This window comes from Colias philodice, chromosome 2 (genome assembly GCF_061535455.1).
Source record: "Colias philodice isolate Cphi_HAF_F1 chromosome 2, ilColPhil1 Martin Lab GWU primary, whole genome shotgun sequence".
Lineage (NCBI taxonomy): Eukaryota > Metazoa > Arthropoda > Insecta > Lepidoptera > Pieridae > Colias > Colias philodice.
In genome coordinates, this window is record NC_143087.1 from 3,824,250 (window position 1) to 3,845,984 (window position 21,735).

General features: G+C 33.4%; 3 protein-coding genes across 3 annotated transcripts in view; all 3 read left to right on the forward strand.

The window, feature by feature from the left end:
• The window catches only part of LOC149490282 (ras-related and estrogen-regulated growth inhibitor-like protein A), a 28,259-nt gene extending 25,282 nt beyond the window's left edge, over positions 1-2,977 (forward strand). The window contains exons 6-7 of the mRNA XM_089702404.1: positions 640-817; positions 1,084-2,977. Coding sequence (XP_089558530.1) covers positions 640-817; positions 1,084-1,184 — 279 coding nt within the window. The 3' untranslated portion in view covers positions 1,185-2,977. The remainder of the gene's footprint in view (positions 1-639; positions 818-1,083) is intronic.
• A 1,399-nt stretch (positions 2,978-4,376) lies between these two features.
• Positions 4,377-9,058, forward strand: Oli (basic helix-loop-helix family member olig). Its single transcript, XM_089710789.1, has 4 exons — positions 4,377-4,715; positions 6,129-6,225; positions 6,686-6,825; positions 6,973-9,058. The coding sequence occupies exons 1-4, from the start codon at positions 4,516-4,518 to the stop codon at positions 7,115-7,117; spliced, it is 582 nt and encodes a 193-aa protein (XP_089566915.1). The 5' UTR covers positions 4,377-4,515; the 3' UTR covers positions 7,118-9,058.
• Positions 9,059-18,636: 9,578 nt separating this feature from the next.
• Axud1 (AXIN1 up-regulated 1) lies at positions 18,637-21,612 on the forward strand. Its single transcript, XM_089702415.1, has 2 exons — positions 18,637-19,139; positions 19,331-21,612. The coding sequence occupies exon 2, from the start codon at positions 19,337-19,339 to the stop codon at positions 21,533-21,535; it is 2,199 nt and encodes a 732-aa protein (XP_089558541.1). The 5' UTR covers positions 18,637-19,139; positions 19,331-19,336; the 3' UTR covers positions 21,536-21,612.
• The last annotated feature ends 123 nt before the right edge of the window (positions 21,613-21,735 follow it).

A 21,735-nucleotide genomic window follows, 5' to 3' on the forward strand; every position in this document is an offset into this window, starting at 1 on the left:
TTGAGACAGATATCTACGAAAAGTTGAAGATTTATTTGAGAACTTTGGTATTGACTTATTGAGCATATTATTTGTTTGAAGAAACAAACATTGGGTTCGCATCTTATATTTTAAAATGGTATTGATCTTATACGCTTTTAAAATATGAACTCTTTGTGTGTCCCTTAACGTTCACTATTATTGCACTTGCAAGTCATCGTGACACGATCTAAGCAAATGTATCGTAAAGTATCGCATAAAATGAAGGAAATTATTCCTACACAAAAGCTATAAGCAAATCCGATTCTGAGTCTGGATGAGTCAACGTCTCGCTTGGCAACTCTAAAGGATTTAACCTTATTCATTCTGCCGGTTCTCGGAATGAACCAACATTACGCATACAATGCAAGAGTAGTTAACTTTGTAATATGAATTCATAATTTAACATCCTAAGAAATACGTATTCAATGAAGTAATAATATGAAGAGAAACGCAATCAAAATACGTAAATACGCATAAATTCCTGATGCTTTAACACTAGTCGGAGGAAGGGAAAAAAACATCAAAACTGTAATTATATGGATGCTTAAAGAACAGTACTAGCACTAAGCACAGATAATATAATACTATAGTAGTAGTTAATAAAAACTTTATTTTCAGGTGCCAACAAAAGAAGGGCAAGCGGTGAGCGCTGCAGCTGGAGCATCGTTCAGCGAAGCGAGCGTGGCCGACAATTCCGGTGACCTCTACCGATGTATGGACAGACTGCTCTCTGAAGTACGCACTCCACAGCGCACTCGAAAATTCTCCGTCACTAAGATGCTCGGCTCATTAATAGGTAATTTTTACGAAAGATTTTCATTTTTAGTTTTTATGGAGTTGCATTAAAGTTCACTCAAGCATATTATAAAAATACTTGTAAGTATTTCAATTTATCCGGACATTAAAAACACGATAGGTACCTACATGTAGGTTGTTAATTTGATAAATCCTTATGAACTAATTTTGAAACACAAAAATCCAATTCAACACTTAAAACAACTTTTAATTTTCTATAAACATAACTAACAAACCTTTTTTATTAACAAATACTCTGCTTTCTAGGCGGCGCAACGAATAACAACCAAGCCACCCGCGGCTCGGTGGTGGCCTGCCCGCGCGTGCCCACGCCGTCGCGGCCACCGCTCGCCGCCGCCGCGCCCTGACCAACACCGCAGCCGGCGCGACTGAGCTGAGTGCCCTCCGGCAGCTTGCCTGCCACGAGCCAGCCAGACGATCCCAAGAAATAAACACCCGACGGCTACATCTGATACCTGAGCTTGCATTCACGGCGGATATTGATATTTCCTAGAGACGTGTGAAGACAATTGACAAACAAACATTGATGTTTAAAGACATTTTGCAAATAATGAATGAAATTTGCAAAAGCTGCGATTCGGGTACCAGATTGTCCATTGATTAAAAATATAATTCCCAGACTTTACAGGCGAAAGCCTTGCCGCCTAGATATAATTTAGATGATAAGCGACTTATAGTGAGTATAAAGTGTTGGTGCATTTTTTAAGCTTTAATGCTGCTTGAAATTCTGCACATTGTGCTTTTTAGTTATTGTAAATATCGTTTGAGTGTATAGAGTTTGACAATAATTTTAATAGTTTGAGTCATCACGAATAAAGTTACCTGATTTAAATTACGTATATGTGCCAAAGGTTATAAAATATCACAAGTGGATAATTTCTCACATACGTGTATTACTATATCTATGTGGACATTGCTATCTTGATGTTGAAAGCTTAATCCTACTTAGTATTATTATAATTCAATTAATAGTCGCTTGGTGTTTACAACGCATTAAGGGAAACACTCACATTTATTATGTAAAACAAATTAATGACCGATCTTTATATGTATTATGTATTTTATGTTATTATACAAAAAATACAGATACAGATATAAATGTTATAGTTATAAGTTAGTTAAATTTAGATAGTATATTTGTGAATGAAGATTATCGACCAATGGCCTAAACAATGTATGTATATCTGATTATAACATTCTGATATTAGTTGGCCTTTATCGTTTAGGAGTCAATATATAAATTCATAATTTTTTATTGAGATAATGTTAGACACTCGTGGACCCTAAGCAAAAGAGATTGTAAAAACAAATTAAACTTTACGATAAAATATAGGTACCTATATAAAAAAAAAAAAACTTTAAAACGTTTATAAATTTTGGTTTGATTTCTTCTTATTTTTACGAAACATTAATTTAGTTTCTCTGACCAATAAATTCTTTAGTTGGTGATTTGTTAAATATTTCTAAAACAAAGTTATATCCAATTATTAAATACGTATTGGAGAGGTCATTGTAAAATGTCAAAGTTATATAATTGTTACATAAATATATTATTCAATGTTCGTAGTGATGCTACCGCAAGTTTAAATCATGTAATAAAAAGAAATAAACAATTAATATAATAGAAAATGATACATGTTATTATGAATGGAATATGTAGGTAAATGTATAAGTATTATGTGTTACATAAATTATATAGTCATTGTCTAGTCATTAGGTATAGGCTGTGAAAAGACATTTGGATGTAAATGGAAGCAGATGAATGAAAAAAAAATGTATGAACTTTGTGATGACGTAACAGATTGAAGTAAATTGAGAATTTGAGAAGGTTGCAAGTTGCAAGGTACAAACAAAAAGTTCTTGAGTCTCATATATTTTCTTATAAACCTACTTTTTATTTTTCTATAAAAACATATTATTTCTAGCTTCCAATCCAAATATCTAACCAAATATATTTTTATTGTAATTCATACACGTTGATATTGGAACCAAAGATATTGTAAAATGTAAAGCATGGAATTGTTTAAATGTAAGTATGTAATTGTAAAGAAATGAAGAAAAGGAACTGATTGAGTTAAGATGTAAATAATTTTTTAACTATTGATAAGGAATAAAATTTTAATAAACGAATTGTGCAAGATTTTGCTTATTATTTTTTTTACTCTCAACTATTTACGTACCTACCAATTAAAGAATAATACATAGTAATATTTATTTGAACGTGTCCGGTGAATTTTTTTAAGCTTTTGCAAATTTAAAGCTCACATTTTTTATTAACTCTAAGATGAAAAGGCTGCTATTTTGGATATAAAAAGAGAGCCCGAATCATTTGTCCGAGTATTTTAGGTTGAAATCTAATTTATTAAGTAAATGACACTGGTTCTCAGTTTGTAGCATATTTTACCGTCTTTTCTTTCTATAATATTTATAATTCAGTTAAGTGCAATATTCCATAATTTTCGTCACAAATTTCTCACAAGGCTTGTTTTTTCCTGTAGACTGTAATACAATTATTGAACACTGTAATAAAATTATAATTATTATATATTTTGTAACCTGCAGGCATAATGCAAAATAATACAACATGCAAACTGTTGAAAAGATCCAATTTCTCTAGTAAAGTACCTAAAAGTAGTACCTAAAAGCCATCATATAGATGCTCACGTAAATTACAGGTAGGTAGTAGGAACGCATCAATTATCATGTATTATATACAGTGTATTTTTTATATTTTCATTGAACACAAATCTTCAACGTGTATTTTAAGAATCAACAAAATTACATTTGTATTTCCCCAATCATAAAACAGTTCCCAATACAAATATCAACAAGTCAAAATGTTCGAGATAAAGCTCGTTGTGTTGATTTACAGTGGTGTTTGTGCGTTTAACCCACTTGTAGTTACTGAATAAAATATCGAAATAGAATAAGGCACAGTTTTAAATAATAAATTGCTCAATAACTTGTTTTATTGTTTAGATATCAAACAAAACATAAAAATGGGCACATCTATCGTAATAACTTTTTGTTTAACACGCTTTTGTCTCGACGCGCAAATTTCTTGAAAGTCACATATAGTATAAGCATTTTATCGGAATAATTTTCAAAGCGATGCTGTAAATATAGTAGTATAATTTAGCTTTTCTGTATTTAATTCATGAGTCATTGAAAAAGGAGAATGAGTAGATACCTAATAAAAAATCGAAATAAAACATAAGAACCATAATTTCAAAAAACCAACATTTAATTTCTTTAAAGGTACAGGAACGCAGAAAAAATAAGCCCGTTGATGCTGTCCACATTTTTTTTTATTATTTTTTTTATTGTTTTATTGAACTTTTGATGTGAATAATACATCAGATGATGTGAATACTTATCACTGACTATCCAATAGATATTAAAAACAAATTCGGCATGCGTCCTACGCGTTGCGACCTGCCAAATAAATCACAATCGCATCTCCGAACAATGGCCGCGAGATCAGAGGGGTGCGCGCCCCATCTGCGTCGCCCGATCGATCTATGGACCGCTCCAACTTCTCGCCGCTCCTAGCCTCATTATCTGACAGCCCCGTTCTAAATTCAAACGTCCACGCGCACAGACTCCGAAAAAGTTACAACCGGCCAGTCCGATTTATTTTTATTTTTCTCGGGCAGTGTTATGCGTTAATTAAAAATAATGGAGGGGCGGAGGACTTGGGATGGCGTGCCGCTGGGCGAATCGCACTCTCCACCACAATCGGTGCCGGGCCGAAGGACTCCTTTGGGTGCTGTCGGCCTGGGGGGCTTCTACATGCAGGGAGGCCAGCCTCCGCCTCCGCAACACTGCTATCCGACTGACGAAAATCAACCTGAACCTGGAACAAGCTATGGACAACGGTAAGCCAACTTACACATTTTTACTGATAGTACACGAATATTTGATCCCGAAATTTGGTCAGGACTTAGATATTCGTATTGGCATGCAATTATTCAGATCAAAATTTGTCTATTTCTTCTACATTTTGAGTTACAACGGTATACGTGTACGTCAAAATGGGGTAAAAACATATGTTTTCGAAACGCGCATGCGCGAATCACAGAGGAAAACAAAGTTCTATATACATATAAGTGTACGTATAATTCATGGATGAAAACAATAACAGTCAAACTAGAGAGAGTTTTTTTCAAATATAATCTCTCATCGGTAGCTCGTTCAAAAATATTTTGCAAAACATTTTTTTAGCATGCTTATACGTATATATGGTAGACATGTAGTATTAATGACACATTTCCAAAGCATTCCAATTTATTTTAAATATACTTTTAAATACTCTACTATAGAATAAGCCCCACATAAGTTGTATTTCGATTTCACCATCTGTGCGTACTCCACCAATCGTCCCCTCATATAAGACTATTCATATTTCCATGATTTTCAATGATCATTGCAATCTATATAGACCTAACAATATTTAGAGGAGAAATAATAAAATACAAATTTAAATTAATTTTTCATAAAACATTCCAATTCGATTCTGGGGATTTTTGGTAAAACAAAATAAACATTACCTACTCAATTTAACATACCGTGTTTAAGTATTTTTATATGCTTTTTATTTCAGTCTCTCGTACTGGTCTTATTTTCAGTAAATAATTGATAAAAAATTATTTAGTTACCTCAAGTTTTAGACGTCTACTTAAAATTTGAACTTACAACGAAACCACTAAAAGGGTGAACTCTATTCGTTCTTGATTCTTTATTATTATTCACCCTTGTTTCGCGACTCTCGTTAACGTTGGACATAGAAACCCATCCATTGTTACACAAAACCGATTTATGGCACTTGTTCCGCTCTACAGGACCCTGCACCCTCGACGAATCAACCAGAAATCACATACGTACAAATTATATCATACATAAATTGTACAATAATTAAAAACTTTTAAAACGTTTTAGTTCGTATATATTTTAAATGTATAGAATAACTTTCTTTAACATATTTATCACATAGATACAAGATTATTTGGGACTTTTAAGTTTGAAATAAAATCAATTCAATATTATTTATTTATTTGTACTGCCAACAAAAAAAATACAAAAAGAAAACTTATGCTAAAAGAAGACACAGATAAGTGATTTCTTCCAGCCAACTGATATTATTATTATAGTTTAATTTATATCAATGTCTGTTATGTATCTTAATGAATATAATTAAAGTGTTACACAGAGATAGAGTAACCTAATTAAAAGTGCGTGTAAAAGTTTACAACTGTACTAAGTGTAAATGTATCGTTTCTTTTTTATTTCAGAGCACTGGGCGATGGTAAATCCAAACAGAAAATGCGACAAGGCAAGAACGTCCGGTTAAATATAAATGCAAGGGAACGCAGAAGAATGCATGATTTAGTAAGTACCTAATTTTAATACTCCTACTATCATACATTCATAATTAATAATGGAAAGACGAAAGTTATTTATACAGTCTCTGTACGATTTATGAACGGAACTTCATCTGGTATGGATGTAGAGCCGATATTGTCTGGAGTATCTATATATTCAGTATTCAGCTAGATTTGACACAATAGGAAAGCTATGAGCCATACCTAGTACATACATACAACATATTATCATATTTCTCTTCGTCAATAAATACAAGTTAATAATTTAAATTTACAATACAATTTAAATTTATATCAAAATCTGAATTCTCATTTAATTAATAATTATGAATGTTAATTTCTCAATACTAATTATCAATACCTTAGGCAACTTGCGCTGACGGCCTCATTTAATTAACCTACTACACTACATACGCGTTCATTACCTTGATTAAATAATTTAAATAATTATCAACGTTTTTTTCCAGAACGATGCACTGGATGAACTACGCGGAGTCATTCCCTACGCTCATTCTCCCTCTGTGCGGAAGTTGTCAAAGATAGCAACATTACTATTAGCTAAAAATTATATTCTCATGCAGGCTAGTGCTCTTGAGGAGTTACGGAGGTACGTAAACTTTATAAGTAATATTATTTTTTAAATATAACTTGTATGTAAATTTCAGCATGTTTGGAAATTAGGTTATAGTTTGAAAAGTAGAGCAGATTCAATGTTCGCGAGAGCTTTTCCATCACATAAATATTTTAATTTCAGACTGGTAGCGTATCTTCAAGGGACAGCAACAGCAGCTGGAATAGTACCGCCACCAGGGTTCGACTTGACCGGATTCCCAGCAGCAGCTAAGCTCCTACAAAACCCTGTACCCTGCCCCCCCGTTCCGCCCGAACCGCCCTCTTGAGACCCAGCAATCAAGCTAGAGCCTTAAACAATAGGTGAAAATACACCCGTTGTATGCAAGAATACATTTGCCCTATTATTATTTGTCAGTTGATAAGCTTATAACAATTCTGTCACATTTTTCCTGCCGTGTTATACTTTAAATAGTACAAGAGACGAAATTTTTAATAAAAGTTTAATTGAAGTAACTTCCAAGTGCATCAAGCACGATTTGTCCTGTAAGAAACTTTTTGTGGTGAAGGACACTCACTATAATATTATTATAGGAAGGTTTGATTAAATATTAGATTATACTTATGGTAAAGCAGCGACGTTTAGTCGAACTATATATAATTTTAGTTTTTGGTCAGCAATTATTGTACGAAATAATGAATAATGTAAGATCATTAAATAATTAATATTTATAGTTTTGAGATTCCAGTATGTCGTTTGCTCTATTTTTATGTATACGGTCTATCAATGCATCACATTTCATGAGTATGATATTATATTGCTGCTTCAACCGGTAAAAAACATCGTGATTAAACAGTAGGTTGTAAAAAATATATAGTGGATACATATTAAAGCAAGGCTATTTTCCTGCCGTGTGAATAAAAAAAGCGAAGCTGATGATATTAATTATATGATTATTTTATTAAGGTATGAACAGCCATGATTTCAATGTAGAGCTCACAAATAATTTCGTACAATTTTTTATCAAAAAAAATCAGTGACGATTATGATCAGTCAAGTTATTACTTATTATAGTCACTAAAATTAATTAATAGATTAAAAATATATTTTCTAGTCATAGTTGCTCTATGGTGTTTTGTCCACTAGGTATATAATAAGTAACATTATTTAATTATTTAGTAGTTAATATAATTTTTGACCTTATAAGGTATGATGTAACTTAATTAAGTAGTAGTTAATTTATCTTCTACAATCGGTTAGAAGAAACTGTGAATCAACGTGCCAAAAACTCGTAGTTGTATATAGTAAGTTCTAATTCTATTAATAATATTAAATATTTTACTTTTATTTTCTATGAATTTGGAAACGTATTCCTAAGTAGCTCATTTTATATTTTAATTAGTGATTTATGATCTTAAAATACGGTAAAGACTTAGTCTCTGACTAAACTTTTTATGATTAGGGATAGTCACTGATTTTAAAGACTTATTTTTAGTAAATTAATATATGAATAATATTTAATAGGATATATAAACTATCTTTAACTAAGCTCACACCAGAAATATTGCTTCAATAATTAAGGACTGCATGCAATTTTATTGCAAACTGTAAGCTTAGAATTATTACATCTTATATTTATATAATTCTAATTATAATTATAGAAATATTTGTATTACTTAATACACTATTGATATAGAGCAAGTTTTCAGTTAATATACTGTTGACGAGAAAATTATAAATCGTCACACTTTTTTTAATTTAACATTCTTCTAAATTCCAATGTACAGAAAAGCATTTTTTTATTTACCTAAAAGAATTAAACGCAGCTCAAATGTAGAGTTAAAAATTTGATTTACCGAAATAGATTTATATGTATGTGTTAGTCTAAGTAACTATAGGTTCGTAATGGTATATTACGGTGCATAACATCAAACGAACAAAGAGCTATAGCAAGAGCAAGAGCATTCATTCGTAAATTTTTTATTGTAAACGAAAACTCGTATTCAGTGTTGTTCATGTTCAATGTTCAGTATTAGAACATTGCAATGAATCTTTTCGAACGCTCTAAGAACAACGAAAGAACGCTCTACGCCTGTTTACATTAAAATCATTTAAAATAGTGCGGTTAAAATGAGCATTCACTCGTTTCATGTAAATGCACCGTCACAGAAGTAACGTATTTTCAAGCCAAAGTAAAATGTGATTTTAAGTAGCAATAATAATTATAACTTAGGTAACTCTAGTTTAAGATTTTGTGAATTATAATTAATAAAATATAATGAAATTGTTTGAATTTTATTGTACAACGAAATTTCCGTTACTGCAAATACTAATGAAATATCTGGGTTACATTATATTTTTCCCATGTAATAAAAAAAACCTGCATTTGGGCTTGAAGAACTTTTTATATCATATTTTTAAAGATTGGTCTCAACCTTTATTATTGGTTAGATGAACTGATTTCTTTTACATGTTGATTAAGAAGAAACATGCATAGAATATAAAGAAAACAAATAAACAATATTTAACCTATTTGAGCTTATTATTTGAAAAGGACGTGCAAAAAATATAATTTTTATATTGTCTAGACAATAATCAATTTAAAAACTAGGTAGGTATTTTGGTAATTGGTAAGTTTGCAGGTATAAGCTATGTTACCGACACCAAATTATGCAAATTTTACCTGATAATAAATACAGGGTGGAAATTTTCTATGGGCCTGGGCTTGAAATGCAGGAGAAAGCAAATTTTGCTGAAAGGAAACATTCCTATTTTTAAATAGAAATTAGAAATAGAACTCCATTTAAAGATTTTTGAAAATTCAGTTACTTTGGGCATTGAACTGTAGCGACACCTCGCTCTGAATCGCGCAAGCGAAATGTTTTCGCTACAGAGCTATATATACAACTTTCCGACATCATCCATTGGGGCCTTAACGGCCGGCCAGTCAAGTTGACTGGTCGAGGATCCTCCCTTTTTCGATGGAGGAATCCCACCTTCCTTCCTCCACAGTGGTGACCCCTGACAGTTCACAACTCCTTCTGTCCATCCATGATGTCAATGCCCACCTATCCCTTCCCCGCCTACGATCACCACCCGCCAGCCAGCGCACTCGGCTTCAAATGGAGTCCTGTCCACTACCATGTGCGATCGCGCATGCTTGGTCAGCTCCACAGCCATCCTCACTGCACACTCCGACTCACTGGAGCATTACATGCAGCATCACCGCACTCAGTTCCGACTCACCGTGAACTAGCGGCTTCCTGTTCCGACTCACTGGAACATACCTGGCACTGGCAAGGCAACTCGTACTACGACCTCCGGTCTCGGAGGGGAGTCCTGTAGCGACACCTCGCTCTGAATCGCGCAAGCGAAATGTTTTCGCTACAGAGCTATATATACAACTTTCCGACATCATCCATTGGGGCCTTAACGGCCGGCCAGTCAAGTTGACTGGTCGAGGATCCTCCCTTTTTCGATGGAGGAATTCCACCTTCCTTCCTCCACAGAACGTCTATTATTGGGCATGTTTCTGTAAATTTAGTATACAGACACCTATCGTCGTGTAAAAAAAATTTCAGAAGCATTTGTTGTTTTGTAAGGTATATAAAGCTTAGAAGATGATCTCAGTTAAAGACAGATGGCGTTGTAATCAACATGTAACATGCCACACCCAAGGGACAGAATCAAGATAAATAGAAATTTTATATGCTGTACATCATTGTGTTTTTATCAATTTTCAGCTATTGTTTTATATTCAAAGCTAGTTGTGTACTATTTAAAATCACAAAATGAGTAATATACATAACATTTCAATATAATGCCAAGACACCTATTAAATGAATATCAATTAATAATTCGTTTCATTATGGATTCTGTTCTTTGAAAGCGCAAATACGAAAATTGAAAACCAAATGTCTAGATGGAAGCGAAGTATGCATACCAACTGCATATACATTACACACATACATTTACACACGCGCCAAATTTTACAAAAGATTTCAATAGGACTCTATAAAACCAGCAGGCGCATAATATTTGTAGTATCTGGTATGATTAAATTCATTATAATATTTAATTATAGACAAATAAATAAATGTATTTTATATCTAAGATGCAATTTTCAATCGTCTGTATCTTTTAATAATTATTTGATCAATGAACCTAATATAATGTACGAACATTACCAACATGGATGTGTAGAGTCAAAATTGTGATATATTTTTCTCGTTCAGGCCTATATAATAATATGTAATTTTTTAAACAATTTCAACATTGTGTTGAAATGGCAAAAATATTTACTTATAACGGATAAGTTGTGTAATTATGTATTTTGGGAAACAGTTTTTTATTGAAATATTTTTTATATCTAGGTTCTATAATATTCTTTATGCCACACTATTCGAGCAACAGTACACCAAAGTCCGTTTCAATTTGTCATAGTACCTATCGAATATTTTTTTTTTGTTTATCGTACGTAAAAACTATATCTGCCAAGTCACTACAATAATATGTTTAGTAGGTATGTGAGTTCAGCTTATCACAATATACACAGAGTTATCAACACATCTAACCTCAAAATTAACCATTATTCTATATACCTACCTAGTAGCTGTGAATATCAAGTAATATTTTATAAGTAAATAAGATTGAATATTTAATGAAAACCAAACCTTATGTAGGTATTAAAGGTAAGATAAGTTAAGATTATGATAGCACAGTGATTTTTAGTAGTAAGTTCCTAGAAAAACATTTATTTACTTTAATTAACTGCTATTAGGTATTTACGTTCAAAAAGAAAACAACTATTTCATACTTATCATTATTGTACCTATAATGTAGCCATAACCCTTATCACCTTCTGTTTTATCTCTGTGACGCATTCACTCACTTCTCTTTATTTATTTTTCATGTAGATTAGGTATATTAAATAGCCGTATTAAAGTTTTTTTTTCGCTAATAATTCTATAATAAAGTCAAAATATTATTTACTTATATATAAATATATGCTATTTAATTATTTTATTACTACATTTTTATTGAGCATGTTAATAGCTATACTACAGGTACTTCAGGTGATCTCTATCCTATCGTGTCACTCATCTGAAAGAGTTGTGGCATAGAGCCCAGCGGTTTACCGTTTAACCCGCATTACTCTCTCCTACTGGTTTAGCGTGATGATATTTAGCCCTATGTAGCTTTCCTCCATAAGTGGACATCTTACACTGAAAACAATTTCCAAATCAGAGCCATGGTTTTTTACAATAAACAAACTCTTCAGATTTATAATACTAGAATAGATAGCTCGTGCATACATGTGTCATATTTTTCCTACTCCGCTGACTAAGTAATGTGTCGTAATGTCCACGGCGATTGACCGCCACAACCGCGATTGTGGCTAAAATTAAATCAGGAAAACAATAGTTTTTTTCTTGTTATGATAATATTATACTTAATGTTACTCCAACTCCTTATTAATATAGCTCTATAAATTTATATGTGATAGAGTCCGTATCTCTGACGACGCGACAGAGTCGTCTTATGAATTTGAAGATAGGATACGAAGCAGGGATCTAACACGACATGAGACATATTTAATATGCTAAGAATTTATAATAATGAACTATAGCATAATCTTTAGTAGATAAATCATATTTCAACAAATCGATTACTTAGCTTTTGCGTGATAGAGCAACATGTGTAGATATATTAAATCTTCATACCCTGGATGTTTGGGTTGTTTCGGAACCAAAGCGACAACAGAAATCCAATCCAATCTATTATTCACTATATTAATAAAAATATCAATGAGACAGACTTTATTGAGTTAATGGGACTTATTTAATTTAAGTGGTAAATCGTTTTTCGTTAATTACTTTATATGCACAACTGTCAACTACTTACTATGATAAATATATAGTTAGGTATTAATATACTAAATAAACAAAATACATAAATAATTAAATATTAACAAAGAACCTCTTGTGAGGTGAAGATCTTTCACCTTTTATAATAGGAAATAAGAATGGATATTTTTTTGTTGCATTGTTGCAATGTTGCATTTTGTATAACTCTGCTAATTTCTTATTATATTCTATGTAGTTCGATGGCTAATAAAATGTTTATATCAAATAATAAATCTGTGGCTGTCACATCGGTCCGTTACCGCCCAACCGGAACAAACTCATTGTGGTCCGGGAGCCAGCAGCAGATTTTATGACCAAGTTCCTCTCAAGCGGTAATTAGTAAAATGCATCAAAGTATAGTATTATGAAGCCTCGTGAACGTCAGCTGGAGCTCGGTTGGGGGGAAGAGCGGTTGTAGCCTCCCGTATCAGCTGACGGTTTTTCCACCAAGATACAGCCAGCTGACATATATATTTATCCACAGTTACATATAAGCTATCATCAGGTAAATTTTTGTTTGAGAGGAAATAACGGAAAATAAATTTTTCTTTAAATTTAACTTTCATGTTCGAGACACCAGCTGACGTATAATACACCATGTTGTAACCAGCTGACTATTTTTTTTCGTTGAGATATTGGGTTAGCTACAATTTGACAAATTTTTAGCTGAGAGGAAATGAATGAATGAATGTATTTTTTTTCCTATGTGCGTGGGAGGCTACAACCGCTCACCCCCCCAACCAAGCGCCAGCTGACGTTCACGAGGCTTTATAATACTATACTCTCATGCGTCTGACGAATTATCTCTTGAGAGGAAATAGTTAACCAAATTTGCACCTGGCTCCCTAACCACTGTCAGTGCAACCAACATAAAGCTTCATAACAATGCGCTGAAACTTGAAGTAAAAATAAATAAATAAATAAAAATCATTTATTGAACCAAAATACATTACACAAAAAAGAGGACCCCAGACTCCTAATATAGCTTTCGCTGTGTTTCAGGAGCCTGTGCCTTCCCGATACACTATTATATGCAACGTTCAATAGCAATACAAAAAATAAATCTATTTAAAACAATGTAATTCTATTAACCAATTTGCAAAAATTATATAATAAATTTCTAAAATAATTATTAGATTAGTTAATTAGTATTATTTCATAAAAAAATGTTAAATCTGTATGTAGGTAGTATATTATGTGTGTGTGTGTGTGTGTGTGTGTGTGGGTGTGTGTGTGTGTGAGGTGTGTGGGTGGTTTGTGGATATAATGCTAGAGTGCAATAAATAAATAATAAGAATAATGTGATAAATAAAATAATGTCATAAATAAATTCCAATGTCGTTAATCATCGTAAATAAATGGATTTGTTTAGGTTAGAATATTAATGACATTTCAAATTTAGTGGGTCAGATTATTTTATTTTAAGTAAAAAAAAAAAAAAACATAACTTCATATAATTTTAGAGTATAATTTACTTTGTATGAGTAGAAATTAATAAGTGCTCTACGTCTGAATATTCAAGTGATAGCAGCCATTCTTTTAGTTTGTATTTTATATTATGATTGGTGAGAGCAAATGCGTTATTGTAGTATAAACTAAAGCGATTATAAAGGATGGGTGCTAAATAATGAAACTGCCTTTGGGCAAAACGAGTTTTAGTGTAAGGTGCTGGTAAACGATATTTTCTTTTCGTGATCAAAGATTTATTATTCGGGATTTCGAATCGGTGAAAACGTTTAATTATTTGTAGGACAAAAATCTTACGAACACTAAGAACATTAGCCCTATTAAATAGCAGCGACGTTGGGAATTGAAAAGGTAGTTTAAGCGAGACTTTAAGCAGCGCTCTGAGGGCACGTTCTACTTGTAACATATAAGTTTTAGCGGCTCCTCCCCAATTGACAATACAGTATGAAATAAGACATTCGCCCAATGCTTTATAGGTCTTAATAATTAAGTCCTGGTTAGCAATATCTCTCAAGGTTTTGAAAATTACTATCAGTCGTCTAAGTCTGGTCACCGTACTAGTAATTTGTACTTTCCAGTTGAGATTTTCATCAATCCAGATACCCAGGTATTTTATTTTGGATGTCCTGTTCAGAGTTGGGCAAGAGCATAAACTTGTTATGTTGTTGCGGTTACAGGGAAAGATGTGTAATTTAATATTTATGTTCTCTTTTGGCTGCATAGATGAAGTTTTACTGAAGCAAATGTATTTGGTTTTTTCGGTATTTAACGTCAATAGACTGTTTTCCAACCATGTGCTAATTTTACGAAGTCCCTTTTCAGCTTTATCAATGGCTTTCACCCAAGTCTTTGCGCTAAATAGAACCACAGTATCATCAGCAAACATAGTAGCTTGTCCACATCCAATATCAAGGTTACATAAGTCGTTGACATAAATCAAGAACAGAGTAGGTCCTAAGGTACTGCCCTGCGGTACTCCGTATGTACACTTATACTCTGAACTAAGATTGCCGTCAACTCTTACTCGTTGGGTTCTATCGCTAAGATAGCTTTGGAACCAGTCTTTGGCAATACCTCTAACGCCTGCATTTTCCAGCCTACTTAACAAGATAGGTATGGAAACAGTGTCAAAGGCTTTTTGTAAATCAAGAAAGACCCCAATGCATTTCATGTTGGAGTCAAGATACGATGTGACCAGAGATGTTAAATGCAAGGTTGCGTCCTCCGTAGTATTTCCGTATATTACTTATGCCATAATCAAATCTTACACTAACTATTTGATAATTGATATAATTATTATAGATGCAGTAGTTTTTCACACAAAATCAAACAAATAGTAGTAAAAACATGTACTACATAGTACATATGGGAATGTGAATGCATCTGTATGGTTAATCGTATAATGTATATCATGACTAATTAATTATTATCTTTATGGACGAACTAGCTGTGCTCCGCGGTTTCACCCGCATTGCTCCGCTCCTGTTGGTCTTAGCGTGATAATATTATATAGCCTAAACTCTTCCTCGATAAATGGGCTATCTAAAACCGAAATAATTTTTTAAATCGGACCAGTAGTTCCTGAGATTAGCGCGTTCAAACAAACAAACAAACAAACTCTTCAGCTTTAAAATATTAGTATAGATATAGAATGGAAATAGTATCACAGAATTAATGCCGGTACATATTTTTTTTATTAATCGTCTCTATTGTAATTCACATTAGCTAGGAGAAGACGCACTTAGGTAGACGTTTGATGACGCCATCGATTCAAAAGCAACTGTAGGAACAAGTAGGTGATGGGCCTTTTTCTATTTATTTTGCTAAGTGGTGGTTTATTTGCGATTGATCGCGGGGATAAAACCCAGAACCTATTTGTTATCAGTGCGATAACCATATTGCCATATAAATCTAGGCACCGGAAAAAATGAGTATATCATGAAGTCTAAAATTGAATGTCTGAGTTATGTATGTCTTTTCATTGTTTTCATTTTTACTAATAACCAGATTACTCATAAAGATATCTTGAGCATATGCTATATTTCAGAAAATATGAAATGTGAGGACAAAATATCTGTCAGCTTTTAATAAGCTTTACAGCGAAACATTCTTTCTCCATCAGCGTAATTATTGAGAACGATTTGTTACAATAAATCATATTCAAATGTACATACATCTATATAATCAAACAAATGCACTCTAACATAGATGAACGCAAGCATCGTAGAGCTAGCTATGTAGGTAGCTCGAAATTTAATCTACCCCCGTCTACCTCCCTCCTCCTCCCGACAAAGAAACACCTAAATTACGTACTCTATATGTGTGATAAAAATCATTTATTCATGTCAAGTCGGGTTTAATCGGCACACTTAATATAATGACCGTAATACGGGTGTGTCGTTTGTTTTTCCATGACGTTTCCATGTAAACGTAAGGCTCGTTCGATGCAGGCAGACGCAACCCGCTATTTGGTACCTACCTAGTACCTAGGCACCAAGCGATACGATGGTATACTACATATAAACGCAGACCTACACACTATAGAGAGCGACAGCGTGCTAGTATATGTAAAAACATTAAATGCATTTCAGTTTATAACATGAAAACATCTATGAAATCTTATATTATATTAGATTCAAATAATAAGTAGGTACAGTTCGCTAATCAAACAGAACTTGCTGAATATAGCTCTACATAATTTTGTTTGTGCCGTAAATTGCATTATCAATTTTTAAGAGACCCCAATATAACATATTATACTTTGTTGTTATAATGAACATATACTTTCATCAAATTATATTGCTAAATAATAGATGTGAAAACATTTGTGTTATACAAATACAGAAATATATTATGATGGGACTTTTACCATTTCTTTCCGTAGACCATTATTTTATAAAAGTAATAAATCATCCGAAGTGTTTTATCTGATTTCCCACCATATACTTCATAAATTACAGGCAAGAGTGAGAAAGCCCTATGCGAGCGTCGCTCTCACCCTCCGCGAAAGCCTCCTGAAAATATCTATTGATTATCGTATACATGCCTGTTGGTATGTATAGTTCGCCAACTCGCCCTATATTATGTCGACTGCCGACGTCGAGTGCCAATTTATTTGAAGAACGCTCGCATATTGTAAAGCAAACTAAGTAAAACAACAAAAAGGTGTAATAAACACCACTTACTAGAAAGCTCATAAGCTATGTGAACCACTCTCTATTACAAAACATCTTACGACACATGTAACGTATTTTAATTTTTTCTAGATTTTTATATTAGACTCTACATTGGAGAAATTTACTCTATAAATTCTATCGAAAGATAATTTGCAAATAATATTGAATACCGTAACAATAAAGCTCACGCCTATCAAAGCGTGATAGACAAATATTTGAAAATATGTAGTTCACAAAAGTCGATTACCTTGAGTAACGAAAAGCTATTTTTATAACGGACTCATGCCGCTCTACTCATGCACACCTATCGCATAACTCTACCGCTACTACATCCAATTTACCTACACTTTCCGAATATTCTAAAAATAATAATGTTTGTTTTGTTAATAGTGATTCAGAAATAGGTCTCAAGACATATTTTGTATATTAAATAGCTAATAGGTACTCCTTGAACGGTTGCATCTATCTTTTAATATTGAATGTCAAAAATTTGGCAAATATAATTTTAATGCAAATGCAACATCATAGCAATGTGTAATGGAATTGTACTCGTTGTATAGAGCTATGGAGCAATAAAAGCGATGTGCATTGTGCAATGATATAAGCGAGATCTCCAAGAGCGAAAGGTTGTGAACTCTTGTTGCTAAGTTGCTTTTGCCTGAATATAGGCAAAACTTTAGTTTTAAGACCACACTTAAGCTTGTATGTAAATATTGTTGTAGTAAAAATTGTTACTATATAGGTAAACGTTCGTGGTTACTCAATACAATATACTTAAAATAATAGTATTTTTTTAGAAAATGTCTTATACCTACAAAACTCTATCTCGAATCTCCTTTTCATGTATTAAATGCTCGCTCATAAGAAAAGTAATACATTCTTATCTATTATATACTTACCTATTTAAAGATATGCCTTAAGTTTAGGTATATTATTAAATTAAATAGATAGGTATAAAAAAGTATTAGAATATGAATCTATTCGTTCAAATTTAACGAAATTCTTGCAACTCTATACAAAAACAAGACTCAAAAATAAAAACGTTAATAACGGAACGAGATTGTATGAAGGGAAATTTAATTTAAGATTTGGTATTATTACTAAGTCAAGAAACGGTTCGCGCTTGCGCGAGACCGACGGGTAAACGCGGTGAGGAGGGTCGCAAGGCCGGGGTGAAGCGTGAAGGGGGACGTAACGTCACGTCGAACAAACCAATTATAACGCTGCCAAGTTAAAAAGGGCTGTTGGAACACAGACGTTACGACTTATAACAACATTCCTCATACATGCCGTATTAAAACTTGCCTGCGTCGCTCGAGAGTCGTCCAACACGATTACGCGAGGTAGGAATACCGTGTTCGGGTGCAGTAAAAGTGAGCTCTCTCCGTGGCTTTAAATCATGACATTTTAGTGCTATATAATATTATTTAAAATTACATTTGTGCAAATCGTGAAATTTAATCTATCTTTTTCTCTACGTATAACGAGACAGTGTATCAGTGGAACAGTTTTATCAAAATAAGGTTGAAAATAAATAAATAGAGAACAGATCGGCGCGTCGCAGGACTTGTAATAATAAAAAGAACCTTATTGTGCAGTGTTTTAAAGTACTATTTGTGTAAATTTAAACGTTGACGTACAAATTAAAAGTTATGACTAAATATTTGCAGCAATGCTGAGTTATGATATGAACAGTACGAATTGTGTGGTAGAGAACGCGCGCCGTTTGACGATCATGGATTGGAAAATACAATCAAATGCATGCCGATGAAGTGCGGCGAGGACACAGCCTTTGTAACAGGTACCGGTTTGGATTTATCATTTTGTTTGATTTATAATGTTCCCCGTGCCTTGACACCCACTGGCATCAGGTGCACCATGCACTAACATATGAGTATATTAAATGTATAAAAAAATACTTTTAGTTTAATTATCTTATTAGTTTTACAATAGGTTATTCAAATTATAATGTTATTTTTTCTTAAATTTCAGATTAAAATGGATACTACCAAGACGATGGAAACCATCGATGACCAGCAAAATTTAGAAAATAATCATCAATCTCCAGTTACAATAATTGAAGAAAAAGAATCGGCTCTACCTGTGATAAATGATAAGAATTGTGACAGTGATGGTAACAGTGAAGATCTTAGCAGTAATGACGATCAAAACATTGTGAATAATATCAACTCTCAGTTTTATGAGAGTAGTGATAGTAAAGTAGATTACGCTGAAAAATTAGACGATAATGACACTTTAAGTGATATTGATGACATAAAAACGGACACGGCATCCGCTGATAGTGAAGACTCTGCCCTAGGCAGTCTGCCACCGGACGGTGCACTTATTGATAGAGAGGAGGATGGACAAGACCATTCCGATGGAAGTGATTCCGGTCTTGGATCAGAAACAGTAGATGTTAAGTTACCCAGTTTCGATTTAGTATTGCCCTGCCCTGGTAACGAAGAGAGTAACAGTAAAGAAGTCGCAAATGAGGAGAGTTCTACAAATATTAATATTGATGCGGAAAACAATAGTCAAATTCCAGACACAGAATTGAAGAAACCCCTAAAACGATGTCTCAAGAGGAAATGTGAAGAAGAAAATATTGATGGCCCTGTTATTAAAAAGAAAAAGGAATCGATAAAATTCGATAATGTTACAGTGTTTTATTTTCCAAGAGCACAAGGATTTTCGTGTGTGCCATCACAAGGGGGTTCTACGCTTGGCATGGAATGGGAACATAGTCACATGCAGAAATTTACTTTAGCTGAACATGCTTTAGAACAAAGAAGATTGCATCGACAGATATTGCAACAATTAAAAAGCGAACGGCATTCAGTTCAAGGCGTATCTCTATCATCGAGTGAAGACAGTGACACGGAAGAAGAAACAAGCGACATTTCTGAATCAGAGCTAGATTTAGATAGCTACTATTTTTTACAGCCTGTTCCCACAAGACAGAGAAGGGTCTTACTACGTGCTGCTGGAGTGAGAAAAATAGAGGGATATGAAAAAGATGAATGTAGAGATATACGAACGTCGAGAGAGTTTTGTGGATGTGCCTGTAAAGGTGTATGCAATCCCGATAGTTGCTCATGTAGCATGGCAGGCATAAAATGTCAAGTTGATAGACTTAATTTTCCATGTGGCTGTACGAGGGATGGTTGCGGCAATACATCCGGCCGAATTGAGTTTAACCCAATCAGAGTGAGAACTCATTTTATAAACACTCTAATGAGATTAGGACTCGAAAAGAAAAATGAAGAAAACCAGGAAGCTGCTAAACGACAGTGGGCTGCGGTTCATAACATCAATAATTCACCTCCGTGTATTCCGCACACATCGTATAATAAAGGTCATTCACAAAATGTTGAAAATAATACATTACATAATAGAAATTCTCTACATACTCCTCAAATAGACAATTGTATTAATATCGGAGCTTTTAACAATATTCACTGTGATGTTAATAGCTCTAATGCATCTAGAAGTATTCACGAAGAAAACGTGAATCAAAAGAATGGAAAGGACCAAAATATCTTAAATTTCAGTGACAAATCGGATCATCGTAATCACGACCCCTATACGTCTAGCATACTTCAAGGCAAAGGCCCACCTTATCCACTGACCAACAATATGGACTTTAATATGTCTAATAACATACAAAGATATTCGTGTGATCTCAATTACACTTATGAACATCCGCATGACAACCATGCATTTAAATCATTACAGAGCTATTCAGCAACAAGCTTTGAAGAGTTTGCTCAAAATTCTCACATATCAATGTTCAACCCTTATGGGCACACATATACAACTGAATATATGTGTAAATCTAATTCAAGCTTGGAGCATAACACATTACAATACCACGGTATAGCACAAAATCACTACGATATGTATAAAAATACATCTGCGTGTGTAAGTACCCAAAATAAATCTGACTCAAATTATTCAGCGCTCATGTCGATGCCATATCAATCTAGCAATAAGCTGCAATCTGTAGATAACGATGAGAACTGGTTCAGTCAAAATACGCTGCTAAACTTGGACAGCAGCGAGCAAACGACGCAGGACGCTTCCGATGCGTCATCGCAGCCGACGCAAACGTCGTCAGAAGGTGACGCCAGCGAGGTAACCGAAAACTTCGGGGAACTCATCAAGAAGACAATGGTAGAGTCTGTTATTGTGTAGATGAATTAATTGTTGTATTTAATAATTTCAGTGAATTATCATGTTATTAAGTTTTTAATTATATTAATTGGACATTCTATGCTATTTTATTTGTGTCATTCTTGCCAGGTATTCGTTGTTCCTCTGAGAAACAATTTGACAAGATGCAGATTAATGCTCAGGACTTGAATAAAAATGCACATTTACATATTTAAATTGTT